A 27,896-nucleotide genomic window follows, 5' to 3' on the forward strand; every position below is an offset into this window, starting at 1 on the left:
GCAGCCTGGGCAAAATGGCAAGACCTCATCTCAACAAAACAAAACAAAACAAAACAAAACAAAACAAACAAACAAACAAACAAAATTAACCAGGTGCAGTGGTGCATGCCTATAGTCCCAGCTACTTGGGAGGCTGAGGCTGGAAGACTGATTGAGCCTCAGAGGTCAAAGCTGCAGTGAGCTGTGATTACACCACTGTACTCCAGCCTGGGTGGCAGAGTGAGACCCTTTGTCAAAAAAAAAAAAAAAAAGGAAAAAAGAAAGCCTGGGAGTCTAGATAGAAACCTGCCATGGGGGAGAGCCACCAGACAGCCTCTACTAAGGAAATGCCAAGCAGAAATGTGAGGCCAGAGCACAGGACTCTTCTGCAAAGAGTCTTCACTAGGACAATGCCTAGTGGAGCTACAAGGGCAGGGCCACTGCAAGGACCCCAAAATGCTAGAATCACTGGTGGCATGTGACCTCAGCCTGGCTAAGCTTCAGGCAGTTGATTCCAACCTGTGAGCACAGTCATGTGGGCTATGTCCAGCAAAGCCATGGGGAAAGGGATGCCTGAGGCATTGGGAACCCACTCCTGGCACCAGTGTGCCCAGGATGCAAAACATCAATCCAAAGGAAATTATTCTGGAGGTTTAAGATTTAAAGTCTGCTGGCCAGGGCTTGGTGTGGCTCATGCCTATAATCCAGGCACTCTGAGAGGCCAAGGTGGTAGCATCACTTGAGCGCAGGAGTTTGAGACCACTGTGGGCAACCCGGCGAAACTCTGTCTCTACAAAAAAAGACAAAAATTAGTTGGGTGTGGTGGCATGGCCTGTGGTCCCAGCTACTTGGGAGGCTGAGGTGTGAGGATCACTTGTGCCCAGGTGGCAGAAATTGCAGTGAGCCAAGAACTCACCACGGCAATCCAGCCTGGGTGAAAGAGCAAGACCCTATGTTTGAATGGTAATTTTAGCCAATGCTTGTGCAACCATTGTATATTAGAAGTAAAGAACTTGTTTTAGAGTTTATAAGCTCATACCTGGAAAGAATGTGCCTTGAGTTTCAGATGCAATTTTGGACTTTGGACTTTTGAGTTGATGCTGAAACAAGTGTATTAGTCCATTCTCACATTGCTATGAAGAAATACTGGAGACTGGATAATTGATAAAGAAAAGAGGTTTAATTTGCTCCCAGTTTTGCAGGCTGTATAGGAAGCATGATGCTGGCATCTGCTCGGGTTCTCGGAGGCCTCATGAAACTTACAATCATGGCAGAAGGCAAAGGGGAAGCACACACATCACCTGGACAGAGTAGGAGCAAGAGAGAGAGGGAGGAAGTCCTGCACTCTTTAAACAACCATATCTCATAAGAACTCACTATCACGAGAGTAGCACCAAGGAGACAGTGCTAAATCATTCAGGAGAACTTTACTCCCATGAGCCAATCACCTCCCACCAGGTCCCACCTCCAATATTGGGGACTGCAATTCAACATGAGATTTGATGGGGACACAGACCCAAACCATATCAACAAGTTAAGACTCTTGGGACTATTGAGATTGAATGACTATATTTTGTATGTGAAAGGACATGAGTTTTGGGGGGTTAACAGCAGAATACTATAGTTTGGATATGATTTGAGTCTATACCCATGAAAAGTCATGTCGAAATTTGATTCTCAATAGAGCAGTGTTGGGAGGTAGTGTCTGGTAGGAAGTGTTTGGGTCATGTGGGCAGATCTCTCATGAATGGCTTGGTACTGATCTCACAGTACTGAGTTGTCACTCTCATGAAACTGGATTGTTCTCAAGGGAATGGATTGGTTCCTAAGAGAGTGGGTTGTTATAAAGCTAGGATGTCCCTAGGTTATACCTCTTCACATGCATCCACTTCCCCTTTGACCTTCTCTGTATGCTAGGACACAGCAGAGAAGCCCTTGCCAGAAGCTAGGGCCATGCCCTTCAACTTTTCATTTTGCAGAACCATGAGCTGAATAAATCTATTTTCTTAATTACTCAGTCTCAGGCATTATTATGGCAACACAAAATCGACTAAGACAGCAAGGTTTCCAGATAGTCACCATGGGACTTCAGCATTCACTGTCCAGAGCTGCCTCGGAACTCTGCTCCCTGCATTCTGGCACAGCATTCCTTGGCTACCCCAGCCATAGCTCAAGTGGTCCCAGGTGTGGCTTGATCTGCTTCTCCAGAAAGTATAAACTATAAACTTTGGCGGCATCCACATGGTGCTAATCTGCAGGTGCTTATAAGGTAAGAGCTATGGGGCCATGGTGGCTTCCATCTAGATTTCAGAGAATGTCATGAACAGCTTAGGGGCTCAGGCAGAGACTTGTTTTAGGGGCACAGCCACTGCAGAGAGCCCCCACAAAGGTAATGCCTAGTGGAGCCATGAAGTGTGGCTATCACCAAGACCCCAGAACTGTAGAGCTACCAGTGTGCAACACTGGACTGAGAGAGTTGCAGGCATGAGACTCCAACTGTGAGAGCTGCTGGGTGGACTGAGCCCAGCAAAGCTATTAGGGCAGGGCTGCCTGAGGCCTTGGGGGCCCAGTCTCTTCCCCAGTGTGCCCTTCTTTGACATCAAGTCAAAGAAGACTATTCTCTAACTTTAAGGCTTAATGTTGTTTTCCCTGCTGAGTTTGGGATTTCCTTGGGACTAGTTACCCTTTTCTTCTAGCCTATTTCTCCTTTTTGGTATGTGTAAATGTTTATCCTATCCCTGTCCCACCATTGTATTTTAGAAGCATATAACTTGTTAGTTTTGGGGAGGTGTTTTTGAAACAGGGTCTCTCTCTCTGTCACCCAGGCTGGAGTGCAGTGGCATGTTCACGGTTCACCATAGTCTTGACCTCCTGGGCTCAAGCGATGCTTGTACCTCAGCCGCCCGTATAGCTGAGATGCAGGCATGTGCAACCATGCACAGCTTCTATTTTAAAAAAATGTTGCCCAGACTGGCTCTTGTTAATTTCAGAGGTGGAGAGGAATTTGTCTTATTCTGTGCCTTGAGTCTCCCTCATATGTGATTTAGGTGAGATTCTAGAATTTGGGCATTTGAGTTGATTCTGGAACAAAATAAGACTTTCAGGGCTATTTGGATAGAATGAATGTGTTTTGTGCATGAGAAGGACATAAAATTCTGGGAGCCAAGGAGAGAATACTACGGTTTGAATGTGTCCCTTAAAGTTCATGTGTTGGGGGGCCAGGTGCAGTGGCTCATGCCTGTAATCCAAGCACTTTGGGAGGCTGAGGCGGGGGGATCACTTGAGGTCAGGAGTTCAAGACCATCCTGGCCAACAGTGGTGAAACCCTGTCTCTCCTAAAAATACAAAAATTATCTGGGCATGGTGACAGGTGCCTGTAATCCCAGCTACTCTGGAGGCTGAGGCAGAATTGCTTGAATCCGGGAAGCGGAGGTTGCCGTGAGCCAAGATCCTGTCTGTGAACTCCAGCCTGGGTGGATAGAATGAGACTCTATCTCAAAACAAAAACAATAACAACAGCAAAAGTTCATGTGTTGGAAACCTAACTCCCAATGTAATGCTACTGAGACATGAGACCTTCAAGAGGTGATTAGGTCATGAAGGCTCTACCTTCATGAATGGATCAGTGTCATTAGAATGAGGGTGGGTTTGTCATAAAAGTCAGTTTGGCCCTCTGTTGTACTCTTTCTTAAACACGAGATGCCATCCACCATGTTATGACACAGCAAGAAGGCCATCACCAGATGCTGGTCACTTGGCCTTGGACTGCCCAGCCTCTCAAACTGTAAGCTAAATAAATTTCTGGTCATTACAAATTACCCATTCTGTGACAGCAGCATAAAACAAACTAAGGCATTTACTGACCAATTTCACCTTTTCTTTTTACTTAAAGCAAATTTACATCTTTAATATGGCTACTAGAAAATTTAGTTACATGTGACTTGCATTTGTGGTCTGAGTTATATTTCTATTGGACAGTGCTATTTTAGACAGACAGCTGTGGTTTCTATAGAACTGGTTCTGTAAAGTGGCTGTACTCACTTCTAAAAGTAAACTGATTCTCTCCTATTCTATTTCTAGATTGCACTGGACTATGAGCTACCCAAAGGTCCCGGCGAAGTCCCCTCACAACCTCCATCCTATAGGACTCTCACCTGGGTTAGGACTGACCTGGAATATCTTTTTCAGATCTACATCTATCTCATCCAATACCACCAAGGAAACAAGGTTTTCTTTTAACCCTTGCACGATAACAATGTGTGCATATCACTTAAAACTCCACACAGCTCATTTCCCCTTGAAACAATGCTACAAGTGTTGCTAAAAGTTCCAGGCTGTTACCAGCTGGGGGCAACTGGTCAGAGCATACCAAGAAAAGGGAAGGGCCTCAGTTATATTCTCCCTCTCTCACCCCAGCTCTGGATTCGCCGGTTTCTTCCTGCTAGAGACTCCACCCTCACCTTCTTGACAATACAATGGCTGTGCTAGGTTAGAAGAGGCAGAATCAGCCCTCTAGCAGCAACTTCAAAAAAGAAGGCAAGTGCTAAGCCCTCACGCTCTACACAAAACTGCTGGAAACTATCACCAATAACCCTGGAGACGGGGAGAAATTACATCCTCAGAATCTGCCTTTTATTTTTTTTTACATATATGCTTGATCCACAAGAAATACTGACCTACTGAGAGTGGCTTTGAAGGTGGAACTAGGTTTAAATTTCTTTTACTACTCAGTAGCTATAGGACTCTGGATAAAGTTGCAAGATTTATCTGGATCTCAGTTCCCTCTCCTGCAACAATGGGGACAATTTCACCTACCTCACAGAGTTGTTGAAAGGATTAAGTTAAATAATGGATGAAAAAGTACCTTGCATAATAGTAGGTGTTTAATAGATATTAGCTTCCTCTACCTTCTTCACCCTTTCCCATAGCAATTAGGTAAAGAAAATGCTAAAAACCCCAAGGAGAACTGAAAATAAATCTTCTATGCTATGACCTGCTTAGTTGTTGTGTGTTTGTTTGCTTTTTAATATAATCTGAATCTTGGCTCCTGGTACAATTTTTTAAAACCTGGTGTAGTATCTCTTCGAAGGCAAAGATTATCTTTGCAGCCCTACCACACTGTCTTGCAAAAGCTAGATAAATGCTTGTCGAAAGGAAGAATGTTGGATTTTATGCAAGCAGAAGGTAGTGCTCCTGTGGAGTATGTAAGAAGCATTTGAAGAGAGAGGTCAGAATTACCGGAGTATAAGGGTTATGGTGATCTGTGTGGTCAGGGTCAAAGTGAGGTGACTACCTTCCTGGTAGTAAAGATGAACAGAGGGAAATTTGCCTTTAGATAAGTTTTGTAAAGTTTCTGTTTGAAATGAAAAATTTCCAAATGAAAGGTTACATTTTCTAAAAGAAATTAATAGATAGGAGAAAACAGTCCAATGAGAAGAACTGGGATTTGTCAGGTCTCTGAGCCCAAGTTAAACCATCACATCCCCTGTGACCTGCAGGCGTACATCCAGATCGCCTGAAGCAACTGAAGATCCACAAAAGTGAAAATAGCCTTAACTGATGACATTCCGCTATTGTAATTTGTTTCTGCCCCACCCTAACTGATCAACGTACTTCGTAATCTCCGCCACCCTTAAGAAGGTTCTTTGTAATTCTCCCCACCCTTGAGAATGTACTTTGTGAGATCCACCCTCTGCCTGCAAACCATTGCTCCTAACTCCGCTGCCTATCCTATAAGAACTAATGATAATCCACCACCCTTTGCTGGCTCCTTTTTCGGACTCAGCTTCCCTGCACCCTGGTGAAATAAACAGCCTTGTTGCTCACACAAAGCCTGTTCGGTGGTCTCTTCACATGGACGCGTGAAACATTTGGTGCCAAAGACCCAGGTCAGAGGGACTCCTTCAGGAGACCAGTTCCCTGTCCTCACCCTCACTCCGTGAAGAGATCCACCTACAACCTCGGGTCCTCAGACCAACCAGCCCAAGGAGCACCTCACCAATTTCAAATCGGGTAAGTGGTCTTTTCACTCTCTTCTCCAGCCTCTCTGGCTACCCTTCAATCTCCCCGTCCTTCCAATTCTAGTTCTTTTTCCTCTCTAGTAGAGACGAAGGAGACACATTTTATCCGAGGACCCAAAACTCCAGCGCCGGTCACGGACTCGGGAAGACAGCCTTCCATTGGTGTTTAATCATTGTGGGGATGCCTGCCTGATCATTCACCCACACTTCATTGGTGTCTGACCACCGCAGGGACGCCTGCCTTGGTTATTCACCCACATTCCCTTGGTAGCAAGTCAACTGCGGGGACGCCTGCTTTGGCTGCTCACCCACATTGCAGTCCAGGGCTGCTCCCACCCCCTTCTCCATGTCTCTACCCTTCTCTTTAAGCTTGCCTCCTTCACTATGGGCAACCTTCCACCCTCCATTCCTCCTTCTTCTCCCTTAGCCTGTGTACTCAAGAACTTAAAACCTCTTCAACTCACATCTGACCTAAAACTTAAGCGCCTTATTTTCTTCTGCAACACCACTTGGCCTCAATACAAACTCGACAGTAGTTCCAAGTGACCGGAGAATGGCACTTTCGATTTGTCTATTCTACAAGATCTGGATGATTTTTGTCGAAAAAATGGGCAAATGGTCTGCCGTGCCTGACGTCCAGGCATTCTTTTACACATTGGTCCCTCCCTAGTCTCTGCTCATAATGTGACTTGTCTCAAATCTTTCTTCTTTCTCTCCTGTCTGTTCCTTCAGTCTCCACCCCAAGCTCTGAGCTCTTTGAATCTTTCTTTTCTACAGATTCATCTGACCTCTCCCCTTCTCCCCAGGCTGCTCCTCGCCAGGCCGAGCCACGTCCCAGTTCTTCCTCAGCCTCTGCTTCCCCACCCTATAATCTTTCTATCACCTCCTCTCCTCACACCCGGTCTGGCTTACAGTTTCGTTCTGCGACTAGCCCTCCCCCACCTGCCCAACTATTTCCTCTTAAAGAGGTGGCTGGAGCTAAAGGCATAGTCAGGGTACATGTGCCTTTTTCTCTATCAGACCTCTCCCAAATCAGTCAGCATTTAGGCTCTTTCTCATCAGACCCCGCTAAATATATACAGGAATTCCGATATCTAACTCTGTCCTACAATTTAACCTGGAGTGACTTAGATGTAATCCTCACTGCTACCCTCTCCCCAGATGAACGGGAAAGAGTTTTTTCTCTAGCCTAGTCTCACGCTGATAACCGCTGGCTTCATGAGCCAGACCTCCAGGAGGGCATTAGAGCAGTTCCCCGAGAAGATCCCCAATGGAACTTTCAGGCAGATTCCCCAGGTATAGCTAGGCGAAATTACATGGTTTCCTGCCTAGTTGAAGGGCTTAAAAAGGCAGCTTACAAAGCTGTTAATTATGACAAACTTAAAGAAACTACCCAAGGTAAAGACGAAAACCCAGCCCCGTTCATGGCCTGCTTAGCAGCAACCCTTAGACGCTTTACTGCCCTCGACTCAGAGGGGCCAGAAGGCCGCCTTATTCTTAATATGTATTTTATCACCAAGTCAGCTCCTGACATTAGAAAAAAGCTTCAAAAATTGGAATCTGGCCCTCAAACCCCACAACAGGAATTAATCAACCTCGCCTTCAAGGTGTGCAATAATAGAGAGGAGGTAGCCAGATAAGCAACGCATTTCTGAGTTACAGCTACTTGCCTCCGCTGTGAGACAACCCACAACCACATCTCCAGCATACAAGAACTTCAGAATATCCAAGCCACAGCTCCCAGGGGCTCCTTCAAAACATCCTCGTGGACCTTGCTTCAAATGCCAGAAGTCTGGCCACTGGGCCTCAGAATCCTCTCAGCCCTGGATTCCTCCTAAGCCACGGCCTGTCTGTGCAGGCCCCCACTGGAGGTCGGACTGTCTGACTCACATCACCGCTGCTCCTAAAGCTCCTGGAGCCCAAACCCAACGTTCTTTGGCCGACTCCTTCCCAGATTTACTCGGCTTAGCAGCTGAAGACTGACGCTGCCCAATCGCCTCAGAAGCCCCCTGGACCATCACACTGAGCTTCAGGTAACTCTTACAGTGGAGGGTAAGTCCGTCCCCTTCTTAATCAATACCAAGCCTACCAACTCCACATTACCTTCTTTACAAGGGCCTGTTTCCTTTGTGTCCGTAACTATTGTGGGTATTGACGGCCAGGCTTCTAAACCTCTTAAAACTCCCCAACTCTGGTGCCAAATTGGACATCATTCTTCTAGGCACTCCTTTTTAGTTATCCCCACCTGCCCAGCTCCCTTATTAGTCAAGGCATTTTAACTAAATTATCTGCTTCCCTGACTATTCCTAGGCTACAGCCATACCTCATTCCTGCCCTTTTCCCCCGTTCAAAGCCTCCTTTGCGTCCTCCTCTCGGATCCCTCCACCTTAACCCACAAGTAGGGGATACCTCTACTCTCTCCCTGGCAACCGATCACACACCCATTATTATCCCATTAAAACCTAATCACTTTTACCCTGCTCAATGCCAGTATCCCATCCCACAGCATGCTTTAAAAGGATTAAAGCCTGTTATGACTCGCTTGTACCAGCATGGCCTTTTAAAGTCTATAAACTCTCCTTAAAATTTCCCCATTTTACCTGTCCAAAAACTGGACAAGCCTTACAGGTTTGTTCAGGATCTGCGCCTTATCAACCAAATTATCTGGGCTATCCACTCTGTGGTGCGAAAGCCATATACTCTCCTATCCTCACTGCCTCCCTCCACAACCCCTCCATAACCCATTATTCTGTTCTGGATCTCAAATATGCTTCCTTCCCTATTCCTTTGCACCCTTCATCCCAGCCTGTCTTCGCTTTCACTTGGACTGACCCTGACACCCATCAGCCTCAGTAACTCACCTGGTCTGTACTGCCGCAAGGCTTCAGAGACAGCCCCCATTACTTCAGTCAAACCCAAACTTCTTCCTCATCCGTTACCTATCTCGGCATAATTCTTCATGAAAACAACGTGCTCTTCCTGCTGATTGTGTCTGGCTAATCTCCCAAACCCCAACACCTTCTACAAAACAACAACTTCTTTGCTTCCTAGGCATGGTTTTGTACTTCTGCCTTTGGATACCTAGTTTTACCATCCTGATTAAACCGTTATATAAACTCACAAAAGCAAATCTATCTGACCCCATAGATCCTAAATCCTTTCGCCACTGCTCTTTCTGTTCCTTAAAAACAGCCCTAGAAGCTGCCCCCACACTAGCTCTCCCTAACTTATCCCAACCCCTTTCATTACACACAGCCAAAGTACAGGGCTGTGCGGTCAAAATTCTTACACAAGAGCAGGATTGTGCCCTGTAGCCTTTCTGTCCAAACAACTTGACCTTACTGTTTTAGGCTGGCCATCGTGTCCCAGTGCGGCGGCCACTGCCACCACCATAATACTTTTAGACGCCCTCAAAATCACAAATTATGCTCAACTCACTCTCTACAGTTCTCATAACTTCCAAAATCTATTTTCTTCCTCACACCTGACACATACACTTTCTGCCCCACTCCACTACCTCTCAGCAAGCCGCACTCATTGCCTCAACTCAGGCCCTCACTCTTGCAAAAGGACTATGCATTAGTATTTATACTGACTCTAAATATGCCTTCCATATCATGCACCACCACACTGTTATATAGGCTGAAAGAGGTTTCCTCACTACGCAAGGGCCCTCCATCATTAATGCCTCTTTTAAAAAAACTCTTATCGAGGCTGCTTTACTTCCAAAGGAAGCTGGAGTCATACACTGCAAGGCCCACCAAAAGGCATCAGATCCCATGGCTCAGGGCAACACTTATGCTTATAAGGTAGTTAAAGAAGCAGCTAGCATTCCAACTTCTGTCGTGCACAGCCAGTTTTTCTCCTTCTCAGGGATCACTCCACCTACTCTCACACTGAAACTTCCGCCTATCCATCTCTTCCCATACAAGGCAAATGGTTCTTGGACCAAGGAAAATATCTCCTTCCAGTCTCACAGGCCCATTCTATTCTATCGTCATTTGCATAACCTCTTCCATGTAGATTCCCGCCTCTTAGAACCTCTCATTTCCTTTCCATTGTGGAAATCTATCCTCAAGGAAATCACTTCTCAGTGTTCCATCTGCTATGCTACTACTCCTCAGGGATTGTTCAGGCCCCCACCCTTCCCTACACATCAAGCTTGGGGATTTGCCCCTGCCCAGGACTGGCAAATTGACTTTACTCACATGCCCTGAGTCAGGAAACTAAAATGCCTCCCTCTTGGTCTGGGTAGACACTTTCACTAGATGGGTAGAGGCCTTTCCCACAGGGTCTGAGAAGGCCACTGAAGTCATTTATTCCCTTCTGTCAGACGTAATTCCTAGGTTTGGACTTCCCACCTCTATACAGTCTGATAATGGACTGGCCTTTACTAGTCGAATCACCCAAGCAGTTTCTCAGGCTGTTGGTATTCAGTGAAACGTTCACACCCCTTACTGTCTCAATCTTCAGGAAAGGTAGAACACACTAATGGTCTTTTAAAAACACACCTCACCAAGCTCAGCCTCAAACTTAAAGAGGACTCTGTTTTGAATAGAGCCCCAAAACTCGCCAAACAAGTAATTATGCTAACCCCCCTTGGACCCTCTTGGACATTCTCTAATTAGATGTCCTAGGTCTTCCCAATTCTTAGTCCTTTAATACCTGTTTTTCTCCTTCTCTTATTTGGATCTTGTGTCTTCCATTTAGTTTCTCAATTCATACAAAACCATATCCAGGCCATCACCAATCATTCTATACAACCAATGTTTCTTCTAACAACCCCACAATATCACCCCTTACCCCATAACCTTTCTTCAGTTGAATCTCTCCCACTGTAGGTTCCCATGCCGCCCCTAATCCCACTCGAAGCAGCCCTGAGAAACATCGCCCATTATCTCTCCATACCACCCCCAAAATTTTTCGCTGCTCCAACACTTCACTATTTTGTTTTGCTTTTCTTATTAATATAAGACAGGAATGTCAGGCCTCTGAGCCCAAGCTAAGCCATCATATCCCCTGTGACCTGCATGTATACATCCAGATCGTCTGAAGCAACTGAAGATCCACAAAAGTGAAAATAGCCTTAACTGATGACATTCTACCACTGTAATTTGTTTCTGCCCCACCCTAACTGACCAATGTACTTTGTAATCTCCCCCACCCTTAAGAAGGTTCTTTGTAATTCTTCCTACCCTTGAGAATGTACTTTGTGAGATCCACTCCCTGTCCGCAAAACATTGCTCCTAACTCCACCGCCTATCCCAAGACCTATAAGAACTAATGGTAATCCACAGACTCAGCCCGCCTGCACCCAGGTGAAATAAACAGCCTGGTTGCTCATACAAAGCCTGTTTGGTGGTCTCTTCACAGGGAGGTGTGAGACAGGATTACCAATCCTTTGTTAAATACACAGCCAGGACTGTACGTGCTTGGAAAGATGTGAGACTGGGAGGCAGTGGTCTGGCTGAAGGACGTTTGCTTTAAATATTCCCATAAATATTTGCTTTGAGTGTTTGGAGATGGCATTCAGGTTTACAACCTGCCCAGCTTTCTGGATCATAACCACATTGAGGTGCAAAGAATTTGAGCTTCTCCTTCCAGTAAGAAGGAAAGAGAAAAAGATTAGGACATGAACTACCCTTTCTAGGCCTTGGAAATTCAGAGCAAGATTTCTACTCCATCCTGCTGGACTTGGCTCCAAATCCCAGGCAAGGAGTTTGGCACAAAGCACTGTTCCCACTGTCCTGGCTTCGGCTGTGTATAAAACAAGGTAAAAACAGTGCCAAACACCACCAGGCATGGCTTTGCAATTCTATGCAGTAGAGGAGATACTGCACTCTAGGAAAGCTGGTTGGTCCAACTGAAAACACTGCCAAGTTCTGATGACATCAGAATAGTCTGATGCCCAGGGGCTGCTGCCAGAGAGAGAAGAGCATTCCTGAAGTTACAGGTCTAAGTTGGTGGACTGACACAGGTTCAGGAATGACACAGCAAAGGTATAGTATGTTCTAGAAGCATGCTTTCGGCTGGGGCAAGAGCAACTGTGGATGAAAGAGCAGGTCCTCCTGCTTTTGTTTCCCGCCTCTCTTACAGCATCACAATCACTGCCTATCACACCCAGTCACTGTCACCCAGAGTCACAAACTCTGTTGGACAATCAGCAAATTACAGCCTACCATACCCAATAGTTAGGTGCAATCTAACACACAGCCCTGGGAACATTCACAAACTCTTCTACCTACCTGATTGCCAAAGACAGCCACGGAGCAGGCTGTTGAAACCTCATTAGCCCCAAACCAGACAGAAGCGATGCGGGAGGGCATGCCCAGGATGAAAACCTGGGCCACGGAGCAGATGACCTGGCCCACCACAGTGACTGGAAAGAGGTGTGGCTTCAGGCTGCCCAGCTTCACCCAGGCCCCCAGGCAGTTGAGAGCCGAACCGGTGAGGGCAATGGTACGGAGGCCGAACTTCTCCAGCAGCCAAGCCACCGGCAGGAGAAGAGGGATGTAGGTCAGCATGTAGCACATGGACAGCCAGTCGATGGCAAAGGCACTGACACCGTAGAAGTGCATGAAGATGTTATTGATGGAGCCGTACTGGATCCACTGAAAGGCGTTGCACATGGAGTAGCAGCTAAACACCAGGACCACGGCCCAACGGCGCCTGCTCACCTTGATCACGCTGAGGTCAGGGCCGGAGCTACTGGAGTGAGCCAAGCCACTGGGTTGGGCTAAGGCACTGGGGTGGGCCGAACTGCTGGGGTGGACGGAGACGCTGGGGTTGATGGAGACGCTGGGATGGATCGAGACGCTGGGGTCCGCTTGTAGTGCGGACTCCGGCGCAGGGGTGTCATCGCGCTCTTCCTGGTTGGGACCTTCATTCACCATGACCACAGTCTCTGGAATCCTGGAGAAGTGGTGAGGACTCCGGCAGTCTTAAGGGATAGTGGCTTCCGCTGGTCTCTTAGAGTTGAAAGGACAATTGCCTATTCCAGAAGAAACAGAGACTCGAGGCTGCGTAAAAGCCTCAAGTGGGGCTTCCTGTGCTCACCCCCAAGCTCCTGCTCCCAGTTTTGCTTGGGACTGTCTGTTCCCACCCGCGGCGATCGTTGTCCCAAGGCCGGCCGCACACGCTGCAGCCGGCTCCGGACAGCTCCTGCCTTGGGTCTCCCCACAAGGCGTTCCTTGTGCAGGAAAAGTTCTCTCCTTGCGCAGCCACTTCTCCGGCAGAGTCCTCTCCGGGGCCAGCTTGGGGCCTCGCCCCTTCGGGCACACGTGACCGCCCCGCCCCCGTCCTGGCTGGTTTCCTCCACCCCCCCCCACTCCACCCCCCACCCGGTGTCTCTTGCCTTTTCGAGCCGGGCAGCGCAGTTGTTTCGCCACAGCTTGCGGGATGCATTCGTCCCCCACGCCCCGGGCGCCATGGAAACCGCCCGGTTAACCCCCACCCCTTGCACTGTCCCTCAAATTCATTTGCCACCCGCTGTCGGTGGACCCTGCAAGAATATCCGCCTTTCCGAGGTAATCCCCAAAATAGGGCGTCCCGGGTGCCTGTCCGCATGCCCTGCGCACGTGCACCAAAGCCCGGGGCCACCTAAGTGTCCTGGGGAATTCAAGAGAGATTCCTCAACTTTCCTCCTCTTGGCTTAGGCTTCCAGCCCCTTGCTGAACTAAAGAGAGATTTGTAGATTCCCGGGCTGGTTGCGCTTCTGGGTTAAAGGGGAGTTGCAGAAAACTCGCTTTACTCGCTTCTTTCCCAGCGGACGTGGTTTTGTCTTGGGGAGGTTACATTTGAACCTGTTATGTGGGGCTATTATTTCCTGATGGATTCTGGGCGAAGACCCTAGGGTGGCGGGGACGGAAAGGGGAGTTTGAAGAAACTGAAGAAACTGTCCGCGGTTGTGTGATGGAACGCTTAGCACAGAGCTGGCTCCGGGTCTTGGAAGCTGTCTTTGACCTCAAACAGCCCTAGTCTGCCACCTGCCGGTCCCAGCCCATTTCAAAGGGCAAACCCTCGACTTGTTGCACTGATCCTATTCTTGGCGAGGTATCCTGGTAAGGAGCCCAAATTCTCCCTGAGTTCAAACAGCAGCTTAGCTACAACGAGGTAGCTATATCCAAACTACCAAAAAATCAGTTTGAGAAAAGAATGAAACAAAAAATGATACTGCCTTATCTTCTCTCTCAGGAAGCTGCTGAAGGATGTGCTCCACCAAAACAAGGAAGGAAACCTAGAGAGGGTAAGATGTTAAGGCTGAGGAAACCAGGAATCCACCACGAGAGGCAAGCAATGGGGATCACCCAGCTAAAGGAAGCTCCTGGGTAGACAGCTATCTACCAGGCATAGAAAGCAGCATACTCGGCCAGGTGCAGTGGCTCACACCTGTAATCCCAGCACTTTGGGATGCCGAGGCAGGTGGAACACCTGAGGTCAGGAGTTCTAGACGGGCCTGGCCAACATGGTGAAACCCCATCTCTACTAAAAATACAAAAATGTGCCAGGCATGGTGGCAGGCACCTGTAATCCCAGCTACTCGGTGGGCTGAGGCAGGAGAATCGCTTGAACCTGGGAGGCAGAGGTTGCAGTGAGCCAAGATCGCACCATTGCACTCCAGCGTGGGGGACAAGAGCGAGACTTTGTCCCCCCCCCCCCGCAAAAAAGAAGAAAGCAGCATACTCAGGTTGAAGCTTCAAAGACTCCAAGAAAGAGTTCTTCAAGAAGGTCACACTGAAAGAACCATGTTTGAAAATATTGAGAAGTTTGCACAATTGGGGGAAGATTAGGGGTTGGGCTAATGATAAGTACCATAAATGTAACTAAGTAAATGGGGGAAAGGAAGCGTTATTAACTCCAGTGGAATAAACAAAACTGTGGAGGAACAGGAAAAAATAATCATGATATACTGATATACCTTAAATGATTTGATTTGCATAGCATGAACACAATCCTAATAAAGTGAACACTGGAAGTCAATGTATCCAAAGCTATGATATAACTCTGTTAGCAGGATGGGGGAGTGGGAAGTGGGCACCTGTGCAGGGTTGAGATGAGGGTGGGGTAAACAGTCAAACAAGCAGAATGGGGCCGGGCACAGTGGCTCACACCTGTAATCCCAGCCCTTTGGGATGCCGAGGCTGGTGGATTGCTTGAGCTCAGGAGTTCGAGACCAGGCTGGGGAACATAGCTAGGCCCTGTCTCTATCAAAAGCGGAAACAAAAACCAAAAACTGAAAACAAGGAGAGCTGGTCTTCTTCTCTGGGGTTTTGGCAGAAGCGCATTCCCTGGAGCACTTTCCCTTCAAGGACAAACTTGGAAAATCTCTGAGCAGACCCCGGAGGGGAGGGCATCCAGACTCCCATTGTGTGATACTTGTCTGCCATATTGAAAAGCCTAGGGCATGTAAATGCCTATCACGGAAAAAGTCTGGAAGTGTCAATATACCCATTGCACTTACAGCTATGGTGGTAAGTACCAAAAGAATTGAGAAGAGTTGGAAGTAGTTGCCTTCAGAGCCCAGGAAAGGGGGATAGACAACTGATTTGTTTATACATGGTTATGTTATTGTTTGAACTATGTATAACTAATTTTTTTTTCTTTTTTTTTTTTTTTGAGACAGAGTCTTGCTCTGTCGCCTAGGCTGGAGTGCAGTGGCGCGATCTCGGCTCATTGCAACCTCCGCCTCCCAGGTTCAAGCGATTCTCCTGCCTCAGCCTCCCCAGTAACTGAGACTACAGGACTACAGGTGGGTGCTACCATGCCCGGCTAATTTTTTTGTATTTCGTTGTAGAGACGGGGTTTCACCGTATAAGCCAGGATGGTCTCCACCTCCTGACCTTTTGGGAGCCTGCCTCAGCCTTCCAAAGTGCTGGGATTACAGGCGTGAGCCACAGTGCCCGGCCAACTATTTTTTTGAACTTAAAAAAAAAATCCTAAAATTAAACAATGGAATCAAATTTAACAGAGCTCCAGCTGCTTCACTGGGGCCCATACACAATGTCTCAAAGTGTGGTCAACTTGTCTTAGAGTTTATACTGTTGGTGCTATGATGGACACCCAAGACTTCAACCCTGGAACCTCGGGGATGCCTCTTCAGCCGAGCTATGTACTTCAAAGTCCATTAGGGCGTCACCTCAGAGAAATTGTGTATATGGTCAGAGGACCTATTCCCCACACCCTAGTCTTGTTTGACCATTCTCTGGCCTTCTTTTTGTGCCTAACGTCTCTCATACTTGTAGAGTCTGTGGGGTCTTATCCCTACAACTTACAACTCAACTCATGTCCCATCATCCAAAGACCTGTGCCAAGGTCTACTTCTCTGGAGTTCTCTCTGTCGATGAAGCGCACCACTAGCTCCCAGTGAGCCAAGCCTGAAGACTGAGGATTCCCCAGATCCCCCTTCACTCACTCTCAGTGTCACAGATGCTTCTTTCTTTACAGTCTTCCCTCCCGTCCTTTCTTACTGCCACCACCCTGCTGCAACCTCTCCTGGCTTCTCACTTCCATCCCATGGCTGCCTCCTTGTTGTTCTTGCTCCTTCCAGTTCAGCCGGATGTTGCCTCACAGGGTTTTCCGGTTCTCTTCAGGTCACTCCCTGCCTTGAACCCTCCAGTGGCCACCAAAACAAGGAAGGAAACCTAGAGAGGGTAAGAGGTTAAGGCTGAGGAAACCAGGAATCTGCCACGAGAGGCAAGCACCCTTGGAAGGCTCACACTCCTCAGCTCTGCGCACAAGGTCTTTGTGATGTCCTTCTGGCCACATCTCCCACCACTGTCCACTCCCCACCTTTTGCTCCAGACAGGTGGAGCCACCTGCAGCTTTCCACAAGCATGCTTTACAATGCAGGGCAAGCGTCCCCTCTTCCAGGAAGCCTTCCCCCACGCCCGAAGTATGATTCAGAGGTTTCTTTCCTTCCCTGCATGTGCAGCTCTGTGGTAGCTCCTGTCACACAGTTTCATAAATGTTTGTTTACCTCTTCAAGTTAACCACTCAGTGTGCGCTCCTCAAGCTTAGGAATGATGGCCTATTCATCTTCAAATCCCAACCTCTGGTGTCGCGTCTGGCCAACAGAAGGAAAATGAAGGCCTGACTGCATTGACTTTTTGGATGCATTTCCTAGATGAGTCCTACTCTTAGTTGGCCTCACAAGAAATAAAAACATATCCAGCTTGTTCTGGATGCTCGTGTCTCCTTGGTTGATCGTGTCTTCCTTTCTCTTTTCTGGAATGTGTCCCCTGTGGTGTTTGGACCCCACTGCCACAGCTCAGAGCCCATGGGTGGGAAAGTTGGGAGGGCATTCCTGTGCCATGGGGGAGTCTAGATTTCTTCCCCTCCAGGGCCTTCCCAGCTCAGAGTCTCCAAGTCTGTCCTAGAAGGGAATGTGCTCAGGGGCTGCTGAGGATTCAAAGAAGAAGATCCATTTTTCTCAGACGGGAGTCTGGAAGAAAGGCCTCCTAGCTGGACATGTAGATGCTGGGTTCTGTCCGGGACACATGGTTTGAAATAGACTTTTCAGTTCCCTGGAAGTACATGAGTACATCTGGAAAGGTCTCAGATGGTATCAGTTCTCCTCTAAAGACAAAGTCCCTGTACGTGGGTCACCTTTTGATCCTCAGCTGCATGTCCTTGGGTGTGATCATGGGTGACCACTGTGGTGTTCTTCATACCTGTTCTATATTTTACATGCTTCTTAATAATTAGAAGACCAAAAAAAAAAAGTTGCCCCATAAATATGAGAAAGAGCTAACTAAAAAACATGAGTCAAAGAGGAAGGAGACATTAAAATGGCTTTTCTTTTTGCATAATCTATAGAAAGCCCAGAGGTGTGAGGCCCCCTTTGCATAATGGAATAGAGAAACGGTGGTAGCAGCAAGATTTGTTGATTGCCACCACAACAGTTAAAGGCATATGGCATGACAAAGCAGAGGGGTGCTGGCTGGGCAGGGTTATGCAATGCTGGAGCCGCAATGTCAGAGAAAGGACACACAAAGTCATCTCAGCCAGCTCCTTGATGTACAGGGTGTAAAACCCAGGCCCAGGGGACTGTCTTAACAGAGTCATTCATTTACCCACCATTGATCTCCTGCAGGCCAGGCACTGTGCTGGGTGTAAAGGAAACAAATTCAACAAAGATGAGGTTCTTGCCCTCCAAGAATCCACAAAGTAGTGGTGAAACATCAGTCAAACACTTACATACACACATAAGTAAAATTATAAGTGCTGTGAGGGCTATTTGTAAGAATTTATAAAGATGGAACAGATTAGTGGGATCTTAAGCAATGTATTTTTAAAAAAGTTAGAATTACGGCTCATGCTTATAATCCCAGGACTTTGGGAGGCTAAGGGGGTTGATCACCTGAGGCTGGGAGTTCGTGACCAGCCTGGTCAACAAGGTGAAACTCTGTCACTACCACAAATAACAAAAAAAATTAGCTGTACATGGTGACAGGTGCCTGTAGCCCCAGCGACTTGGGAGGCAGAGGTTGCAGTGAGCCAAGAGTGTGCCACTGCACTCCAGCCTGGGTGACAGAGTGAGACTCCATCTCAAAAAATAAAAATAAAATAAAAGTGACACTCAACTTGGTGAAAGAGAAGGGAAGGGCTTTCCAGGAAGAAGGAACAGAATGTGCAAAGGCCCTGAACCAGGAGGGAACAGGGCCCTTTTAAGCCACAAAGCCAGTGTGGCTGGAGCAGAGCGAGGGTGAGAAGCAAAGTCAACGTGGTTGGAGAGAGGCAGCAGCCAGATTGCGTGGGCCTTATTGAGGGCTTTTCTGTTTTTGTTTGTTAACTTTATCCTGGGAGCAAAGGGGAGCCACTGGGAGGTTTTAAGCAGATGAGGGTCACTGTCAGATCTGTCTCCTGGAGAGACTGCTCCAGCTGGGCTTGTGGCAAATCCAGTCTGGGTGGGGATGGACCTCTTAGGAGGCTGCTATGGTCACTCAGGTGAGAATGGAATTTGTCAGCTGAATAAGGGCAATGGCAAGACACTGGAGAGAAGCGGGCAGGGGTAGATGGGGGTGGACTAAACTGGAATTGCAGGAGGATGGAGAGGGAGGGGTCAGGAGAATGCCCTGCCTGGGTTTTAGATGCGACCAGCTGGGCAGATGGAGCTGCCATCTGGAGGGAGAATCCCAGCTTCCACCTTGAGACCTTCCACAGAGGGAAGCGAGGCCGTCAAGGACAAGTGACTGTGTACTCATGCTTCCTGCTCTTCTCTTTCTCCCCATTCCTTTATTCTTCCTTCCACCCCTTCGCTACAGTGACCTCTGTCACTGCAAGAGCAAGAGACCAGAGAACCTACTTCCAATTCAGAGTGTGAATTCCCATGAAAATCCAATCATCAAATTCTATGGAAAGTAAGGTGTCCTGAGTTCCTTACCTCATCTTTCACTCCTTGGCATGGTGCCTCAAGGCTACAGGCAGGACACTTGGCTTGGGTTCCCCTGAATTCTGTGAACAGAAGAATTAGAAATAAACAAACAATTCCAAAATAAAACCCAGCGAGTTATGGGTTCCCTTTAAGCTTAAGTCAGTAGTTGTGTGAAGTCCCCGTGAGGCCATCAGCCTCCCTGGGCCCCAAGTAGTCCCTGAAAGTGTGTTCTCGTGTCTCAGATGAGAAAACCGAAAGTGCTGACTGTACCCCCAGGTTTTTCTTTTTTTTCAATAACCTTTCTTTTTCACTGCTGAGTTGATTGCAAATGACAAACGCCCAACTTTCACCAGCCTAAGCTCAGAGCTAGTGTGTTTGAAGGCCACCGGCGGCTAGGGGAGGTGGGGTTCTCAGAGACCTCAAGAGGAGTTGGCGGTCAAGCAGCAGAAGAGCAGAGAGAACCAAGCACTGGAACATGTTCAGGATGCTTGGCTTCTCTGATGTTCCCTGCAGGCCAACTTGCATTTTCTCTCTTCCTAAAGGCTAGTTTCTCCACTTGTCAGAAAACACGGCAGCCAGCAGCCCTGGCATTACACCTCCTGACAGCTTCAGCTGCCCGAGAGAAGATGCCCTTTGTGTCTTAAATACAAACTCCCAGTTGCCCATTCCCAGCCTCATCAACCATGACCGTGGAGGCAAAGGCCGCATAAAAACAGGGCAGCTCACCAGGGGGATCCGTACTGGAGTGAAGGAGAGGCAGTTCCCAGAAGGAGAGGGGCAGCTAACCAGGCAGATAAACAATCAATGATGCCTTCCTCTGCCCCACGTGCCTTTAGAAACAAAAAACCTAACTCCCTAACCTCTCAGTGCCTGAAAGCCCCATCCACCTGAATAAGGCCCACCTGAATAAAGCCCATCCACCTGAATAAGGCCCACCTGAATAAAGCCCCATCCACCTGAATAAGGCCCACCTGAATAAGGCCCACCTGAATAAAGCCCCATCCACCTGAATAAGGCCCACCTGAATAAAGCCCATCCACCTGAATAAGGCCCACCTGAATAAAGCCCCATCCACCTGAATGAGGCCCATCCCGTCGGCCAGAGTAGTGCCTCAGGAGCGCCACCACCTTCGAGGGCTTTCTGCGTCCATTCAATTTCTTGTGCACAATAATCTACGTGATTCTGCAGATGACTCTAAAACCCAAAACCCAGCATTGTGTCTTCACTGTTATTTCTTGTTTTTACAGATCTCTGTATGACAGTTTACCTTTCTGGTCTTCTTTGAGTTTTTTTTTCATTCCTTAACATGCTTCTTAGTTACCAAGGCTCCCAGGAACTCTGTCTCCCCAGGAGGATAGTATAATAGGATAGTATAATATGTTTCTGTCTTTCTGACCCCCGAAGTCCTGGGTGCACTGAGGCTCCTTGTTTGAGAGCAGGAGTGTATACATAGATGGCTTCAGGTGGCATATGAGTGACAGAGATGCTGCCCAGCAGAGACCAATATACTCACTGTCCAGTCCCCAGCCAGCCCTGCCTGGGGTGGTGGGAACCCAACCGGCACCCACTCCCTGCCTCACTCCCTTTCCCTCCAAGCCTGTTTCTGGCTCACGCAGTGCGGTCCCTCCTCGACACCCTCACCCACCGGAGTCTTCACTTTGTCACGGGCCTGCCCCCAGCCCTGCTCCCCTTCACTCTTTTTTTTTCTCTTGTTGAGACAGAATCTTGCTCTGTCTCCCAGGCTGGTAGTTAGTCATCCAGGCTCACTGCAGCCTCGCCCTCTCAGGCTCAAGCAATCCTCCCCGCTCAGCATCCCAAGTAGTTGGGATGACAGGCGCATGTCACCGCACCAGGCTAATTTTTATAATATTTTTTGTAGAGATGGGGTGTCACTATGCTCCCCAGGCTGGTCTTGAACTCCTGGGCTCAAGGGATCTTCCCGCCTTGGCCTCCCAAAGTGCTTTACTCTTTAGGGCCCTCTTCTGCACTGTGGCTCTCGCTGTACTGAACTCCTCAGTACTCCTTCCCTAAACCGCATCCCACTTTTGTTCCCCCACACCTCCTCTGGTTCGCCTGGCTCTGCCCTGAGGCTCTGCCCTCTGTCTCAGTCACATCCTCGCCTCACCTGAACCCCACATGCACCAAAAGCACGTCACGATTAGCTCCCTCACCCCACTCTCCACTCCCGCTCTCCCCAGGCCTGGAAGTCTCATGAGATTCCCAGGGTCCTAGGACTTCGCCTACTCCCCCTTCTTCCTTCCCTCTGCTCAGCCCTTTGGGACCTGGACTCCGTCACCCAGAGGGCGGCTCCTGCCTTCCTCTCCCTTCAGGCCTCTGCCTTCGACCTCTGCATGCAGCCCTTTTTTGGGGGCCAGGTTTGTCCTGCTTGTCACACCTGTCTGTTGGTCTTCCTTAGCTCCTAGTTTCCTTTTAAAATGCAGGTATTCAAGTCATAAAAATGAGTCCATTTTAAAAGCTGAGTAAAGAACAGTACAGATAGTTTATGGATGCAGCAGAAGCAGTGGTGGTAGCCTGTGGGTGGTGACGCTGAGCTGGAGGAGTGGGTATAACCTCAGACAGAAAACAGCCACTGGGCTCACGCGATGGCAACGGCTGTGTGTTACCTAATTTCATCTGTTGGTATGGCTCAGCTCTGCCTGTGAATCAGATAACCACAACACACACAAAAGTACTCACATAACCTGTTTCCATCTCTCCACAGTCTTGGTAGCACACAAGCCGGGACTCTGTCACCTCTGTGCCTGGGTCCCAGTACCAAGCAAGGTGTTTCCTTGTGTGTCCCAGACACACACATCCTTTGGAAGCTGGCATGTTCCCACCATCTCCATGGCTATTAAAAGCCTGCTCCCTACTGCGGGAAAAAGATAGGCAGAAGGAAGGAGGGAAGGAAGAAAGAGAAAGAAAGAGAGAGGGAAAGAAGGAAGGAAGGAAGGAAGGAAGGAAGGAAGGAAGGAAGGAAGGAAGGAAGGAAGGGAAGGGAAAAAAGGAAGGAAGATCTGCTCCTGACCAGTGTGTTGGGAAAGTTTGGGGGCACCAGAAAGAATTATGGGGTCTTGACATCATGCATTCCCTCTGTCCCCTTTGCTAAAGTTAGTGAGGGATGAGGAGGAGGCAGAGATGGGGGTGGGGTGGTACTGGGGATGGTGACACCCATTCATTAATTGATTCACTCAACAGGTTGTTTATTAGCCAGGCATGGTGGCATGTGCCTGTGGTCCTGGCTACTTGGGAGCCTGAGATAGGAGGATCACTTGAGCCTGGAAAGTCGAGGCTGCAGTGAGCCATGATCACACCACTGCACTCCAGCCTAAGCAAAAGAGCAAGACCGTGTCTCAAAAATAAACACATAAATGTTAATAAAAACATATTGTTGAGCCCTATGTGAAAGTGCTGCTCTAAGCACAGGGGATATAATGATGAAATTTGGCAAGGCCCTGAACCTCTTGAAGTTTATAATCCCGTGGAGAAGATAGTCTATGGAAAAACAAGTGTCATAATACCATGTAAGGTAGCACAATGAAGAGTGAGACGGCGGTTAGGGAAGAAACATTTGAGCAGAAGGGAGGAAATGGCTATCTGGGGCAAGAGGGTCCCAGGCACAGGGAACGGCACGTGCAAAGGCCCTGAGGTAGGAATGTGCTTGGTGTGGCCAGACACAGCAGGGAGGCCAGTGTGGTTGGAGTGGAGAGACAGAGCCAGGGGCTGGTTGGAGGAGGGGTCAGACAGGTAAGTGGGGGTCAGATCTTGTAGGGTCTTGTGGGCTCTGGTGAGGATGTGAACACTGAGTGAATCCAGAAGCCCTGAAGGAGTTTTAGGCAGAGGAGTGATGTGGTGGACTTGCGCTAGAAAGGAGTCTCTCTGGCTGCTGTGTGGAGTAGACAAGGAGGCAGTTAGGAGGCTGCTGTGATTTCCTGGCAAAGGCTGGAGGAAAGGCCTGGGGGTGCTGGCAAGTAGGTGGGTAGGGCTGTGCCAGACGATGGCAGTGTGACCAGCTGTGAAAAATGGGTGATCCCTCTGTGAAGTAGGACACAGCACCAGAACTTTTGGAGGTGGTGACGTTAAGAAGAGGTAGGACCATCTTTCTAGTTACTTGGGGACCTCACTAGGCTCCTCAGGCCAGGAGATAGAACCTCCATGCTTCATGCAGGCCACCCCGGGTACATGCTTTTCCCTCTGCCTGGAATGCTCTTCCCCGCCTTCCTCATTTGCTTCCCTCTACTCCTCCGCCAGGTTCAGTTGAAAGGTCACTTTCTTCCTGAAATCGGTCAGGTGCTCTGGGTGTATGCGCTCCTGATGCTTCTTTTTCATGGCACTTACCACAATTGTCATTACTTAATTAGAATAATTAGACAGGGCGCAGTGGTTCACACCTGTAATCCCAGCACTTTGGGAGGCAAAGGCGGGTGGATCACTTGAGGTCAGGAGTTCAAGACCAACCTGGCTAAAACAGTGAAACCCTGTCTTTACTAAAAATACAACAATTAGCCGAACATGGTGGTGCGCGTCTGTAATCCCAGCTACTCGGGAGGCTGAGGCAGGAGAATTGCTTTAACCCAAGAGGCAGAGGTTGCAGTAAGCCAAGATGGCACCACTGCACTTCAGCCTGGTGACGGAGTGAGACTCTGTTACAATAAATTAAAAAACAAAAATAGAATAATTCGTTTTTTGGTGTTTGTTTCCCCTGGTAGACTGTAGGCTTCATGAGGGCAGGTGCTGGGTCTGCTTTCCTCTTCCCACCTTGGTTACTCCCTAGCAGAATGTCTCACACAAGTGAGTGCTCAATACATTTTGTTGAATGAATGAATCAATAAGCAAATGCAATGGACAGCAGGTGCCAGAGAAGCGTCAGGGGAGGCAAGCTGATTCTTAAGAGCTGCAAAGGAATAGGGCTCATTTCAACTTAGAATCCAAACCAAGGTACTCACAAGCACCTGGTGGGTGATAAATACCTTACATCATAGGAACAAAGTTCTAGGAATAGCATTTCAGTCATCAGTCAAAGTATAAAAGAGGTTATTTGTTTTGGGAAAGCAGGCAGAAGGGTTCATATGCCCTGGAATCACATTCCCAGGCCGCCAGTCTTCTCACACAGGTTTGCCTAATCCTGCATTTGCAGGCCTCAGAGAGCACTTGACGTGGCTGCTTTAGCATGAGAGCGTTTATTAAAGAGACAGTTTTGTTTATTTGTTTGTTGTTGAAGCGTTTAAAGCATTTATTAAAGAGGCAGGATCTTGCTGTCACCTGTGCTGGAGTGCAGTGGTATCATCATAGCTCACTGCAGCCTCGAACTCCTGGGCTCAAGCGATCCTCCCAACTTACCCTCCTGAGTAGCTAGGACTATAGGAATGCACCACATACAGCTAATTTTTAAAATTTTATTTTTGTAAAGACGGAGCCTCGCTATGTTGCCCAGGCTGGTTTTCAATTCCTGGACTGAAGCAATCCACCCACCTTGGCTTCCCAAAGTGTTAGGATTATAGGTGTGAGCAACTGCACCCAGCCCAAAGGAACATTTTAGAGTATATCATTTAGAAAAATCTATTAAGCTTTCAACCTTTTAAAAAATGTTATCAAGTAATATACATAACATAAATATTTGTCCGGTTCCTGAACCTCATTGCATCCTTCATCTCCACTCCTTCCTGCTCACACTGATGACACATTGTGTCAGAGTGGATGGATGGAAATGGCCCCTGAGTCAAAGATTCTGCCTCTCGTGGAGTAGGCTTTCTCCTGGGAGTGTGAGGCCCTCCTGGCTCACCACACTCTGGCAACCCAGGAGCTTCTGCGCGCCAATCCAATGCTGATGTCCTGGGCCATGCTTACTACCAGCAGCTCTTTTTCTTGAGTCTTGGGTGACTGCTGTGTTGACTGATGAAGAGTTTTTATCTAAGGGTCTATGAATGGGTTTCAGGATCCTGTAGACCCCTGAAATCATGTCATCCAAATTGATTAATACACATGTGTTTTGGCTGGGCGTGGTGGCTCACGCCTGTAATCCCAGCACTTTGGGAGGCCGAAGGGGGTGGATCACCTGAGGTCAAGAGTTTGAGACCAGCCTGACCAACATGGGGAAACCCTGTTTCTACTAAAAACACAAATTAAATTAGCCAGGCGTGGTGGCACATGCCTGTAATCCCAGCTACTCGGGAAGCTGAGGCAGGAGAATCACTTGAACCTAGGAGGCTGAGGTTGCAGTGGGCTGAGATCATGCCATTGTGGTCCAGCCTGGGCAATAAGAGTGAAAGTCTGTCTAAAAAATAATAATAATAATAACAAACAGACAAACGTGTTTTATAAAGGCAGGGGAGTCCAGTTTCATCAGATCGTCAAAGCAGTCCAATGACCCCCCAAATGAAAGAAATCACGGTTTAGATGGATAATCTACACATTTCAGATTTAAAAATTTACTTCGAGCTTGCACCTAGTATCTGCCTTGATTATATACTCTGTGCTAGGTGCAGAACAGATTGTTGTGTTTATTTCATCACTATGAGTAACTAAAGTGGATTTCCTGACACAAATTATGCAGGACTAGACAGGGACGTTACCAGGTTAATTGTGGGCACAGTGAGGCACATATTTGGTGAGATCACCTTGCCTTCTAGAGGTGACCCTTTAATCTTCATTTTCAACAAGATTTTGAGAGCCGGGTCTGAATGAAAAAATGTAACCTCTGGCTTCCATGTTCCAGGTGATCCTGGGCTTAGGAGAAAAGAGAAGTTGCTGAAGGAGGTATGGAAAGCTCAGGGAGTGGGAATGGCTTTGCTTATCTGCCCGTCGATCATGTCCGTGCTTCGGTTGAGACTGAAATCACTTGGCAGCCACACGTTTAGGCTGAGGTAACTCCCCGCTGCCATAAAGGTCAAGAAAGCCACTGTGCTGACACAGGTCCTCCCCTGACAGCCTGTTCCACAGCGACCCTTGAGTCATCACGTCTGGATGACTAGGCTGACAAAAACAAGGTTTCACAGGGTGAGTTTAATTGTGGGGGAGCGGGGCACAGCACAGGGCAGCGGAGTAGGAAGGGCACTGCACTTGGAGTCTGAACATCAGGGCTGAAGGCCCTGCTCAGTGAGCTTGGGTCACATATGTTGGTGTTTGGGCTTCAGATGAAATTAGACACTATTCACAATAGCAAAGAGATGGAATCCATCCAAGTGCCCATCAGCTATAGACTGAATAAAGAAAATGTGGTACATATATACCATGGAATACTATGCTGCCATAAAAAAGAATAAGATCATGTCCTTTGCAGCAACATGGATGGAGCTGGAGACCATTACCCTGAACGAACTAACACAGAAACGGAAAAACAAATACTGCATGTTCTCACTTGTAAGTGGGAGCTAAGGACACAAAGACAAGACAACAGACCACTGGAGCCTCCTTGAGGGTGGAGGGTGGGAGGAGGGTGAAGACTGAAAAACTATCTATCAGGTACTAGGTACTACGTGTATTACCGTGGTGATGAAATGATCTGTACACCAAACCCCTGTGACATGTAATTTACCTATGTGACAAGCCTGTGCATGTACCCCTGAACCTAAGATAAAAGGAAAAAAGATAGGGCAAAAAGGAAATTAGAGGCTGCTGTTTAACATGTTACCGGGGAGCTAGCAGGCATTCAGTGATTGGGACTGTGCAGGTACAACGTAGTTATCGCCCTAAAACAGGATATAGTCAACATCCTGTTCGCTGCTACCTGGAGCTTCACAGTAAAATATGTGGAGAGCTTGTGTTTGGAAACCAGGTTGATGCCCAAATCTGTGCAGATTTGCATTCCTGGTCACTCATCCAAACATCTCTTCAGAGCTATGCACTGGGGTAGAGCGAGGAAGCTGGATGAGGCGCCAGCTTGCATCTAGAGGTCAATTCTCTGTATTCAAGCTTCTGCCCAAACAAGTGATGGTTGCCTGCCAGGGGTAGATCTCACATGATTCTGGACTCTCTCAAGCTGGGAAGGGAGGGTGCAGGAAGGAGGGGGAACGGAGGAGAGGGAGGAAAGTTGATCTCTGCAGTTCTCTGTCACTAGGTGGCAGCACCAACCCGGGACTGCTGTTCCGATGGTCCTGGCTGTAATCCTGGAATCTGGGGAGTTCCCCAGGTGCACTTGAGCTTGCTATATATAGCTCCAACTTTGCAAGCAGCCAAAGAGAGGTTGAGTCCCATCTCCACGTTTAGCTGTGTGACCTTGGGCAAACCATTTAGCTTCTTTGGAGTCTTTCTTTATCTGTAAAATGGGGATAATAATCATTCCTAAAATAATAGAGTGAACAGAAAATGAGATAATAAACGGCAGCCACTATCATCCCTGCTCCAGCAAGATGATGCCTCACTCTTTCATACATCACCTTTATTTTGCACTTTTTTTTTTCTTTCAAGGTTGCCCCTAATGCTTATTTTAAATGAGCATGTAGGTGAACACTTTGGGGTGGGGGGAGTGAGGAGGCAGGAGGAATGGTCCATGGTGTGATCTTTTTTAGAACAGACCTAACTTTTTA

The 27,896-nt window shown here is 48.0% G+C and overlaps 1 protein-coding gene and 1 long non-coding RNA gene across 6 annotated transcripts in view; one reads left to right on the forward strand and one right to left on the reverse strand.

Moving 5' to 3' along the window:
* Nucleotides 1–13,306, reverse strand: part of FLVCR2 (FLVCR heme transporter 2) — a 71,795-nt gene extending 58,489 nt beyond the window's left edge. For 4 of the 5 annotated variants that reach the window (XR_002724885.3, XM_023184399.3, XM_023184381.3 and 1 more), the window contains exon 1: nt 12,245–13,053. Coding sequence is in view for 4 of the 5 variants with exons in the window: in XM_023184399.3 (XP_023040167.1) it covers nt 12,245–12,892 (648 nt within the window). In the remaining variant the exon portion in view is untranslated. Of the gene's footprint in view, nt 1–12,244 lie in introns of all 5 variants that reach the window. The other variant, XM_023184370.2, reaches the window with a different exon arrangement.
* Nucleotides 13,306–15,680, forward strand: LOC111521179. Its single transcript, XR_002724887.1, has 3 exons — nt 13,306–13,525; nt 14,193–14,244; nt 15,622–15,680. It is a non-coding gene; the product is annotated as an uncharacterized LOC111521179 (long non-coding RNA).
* The last annotated feature ends 12,216 nt before the right edge of the window (nt 15,681–27,896 follow it).

This window comes from Piliocolobus tephrosceles, chromosome 6 (assembly GCF_002776525.5).
Source record: "Piliocolobus tephrosceles isolate RC106 chromosome 6, ASM277652v3, whole genome shotgun sequence".
In the NCBI taxonomy this organism is placed as follows: Eukaryota; Metazoa; Chordata; class Mammalia; order Primates; family Cercopithecidae; genus Piliocolobus; species Piliocolobus tephrosceles.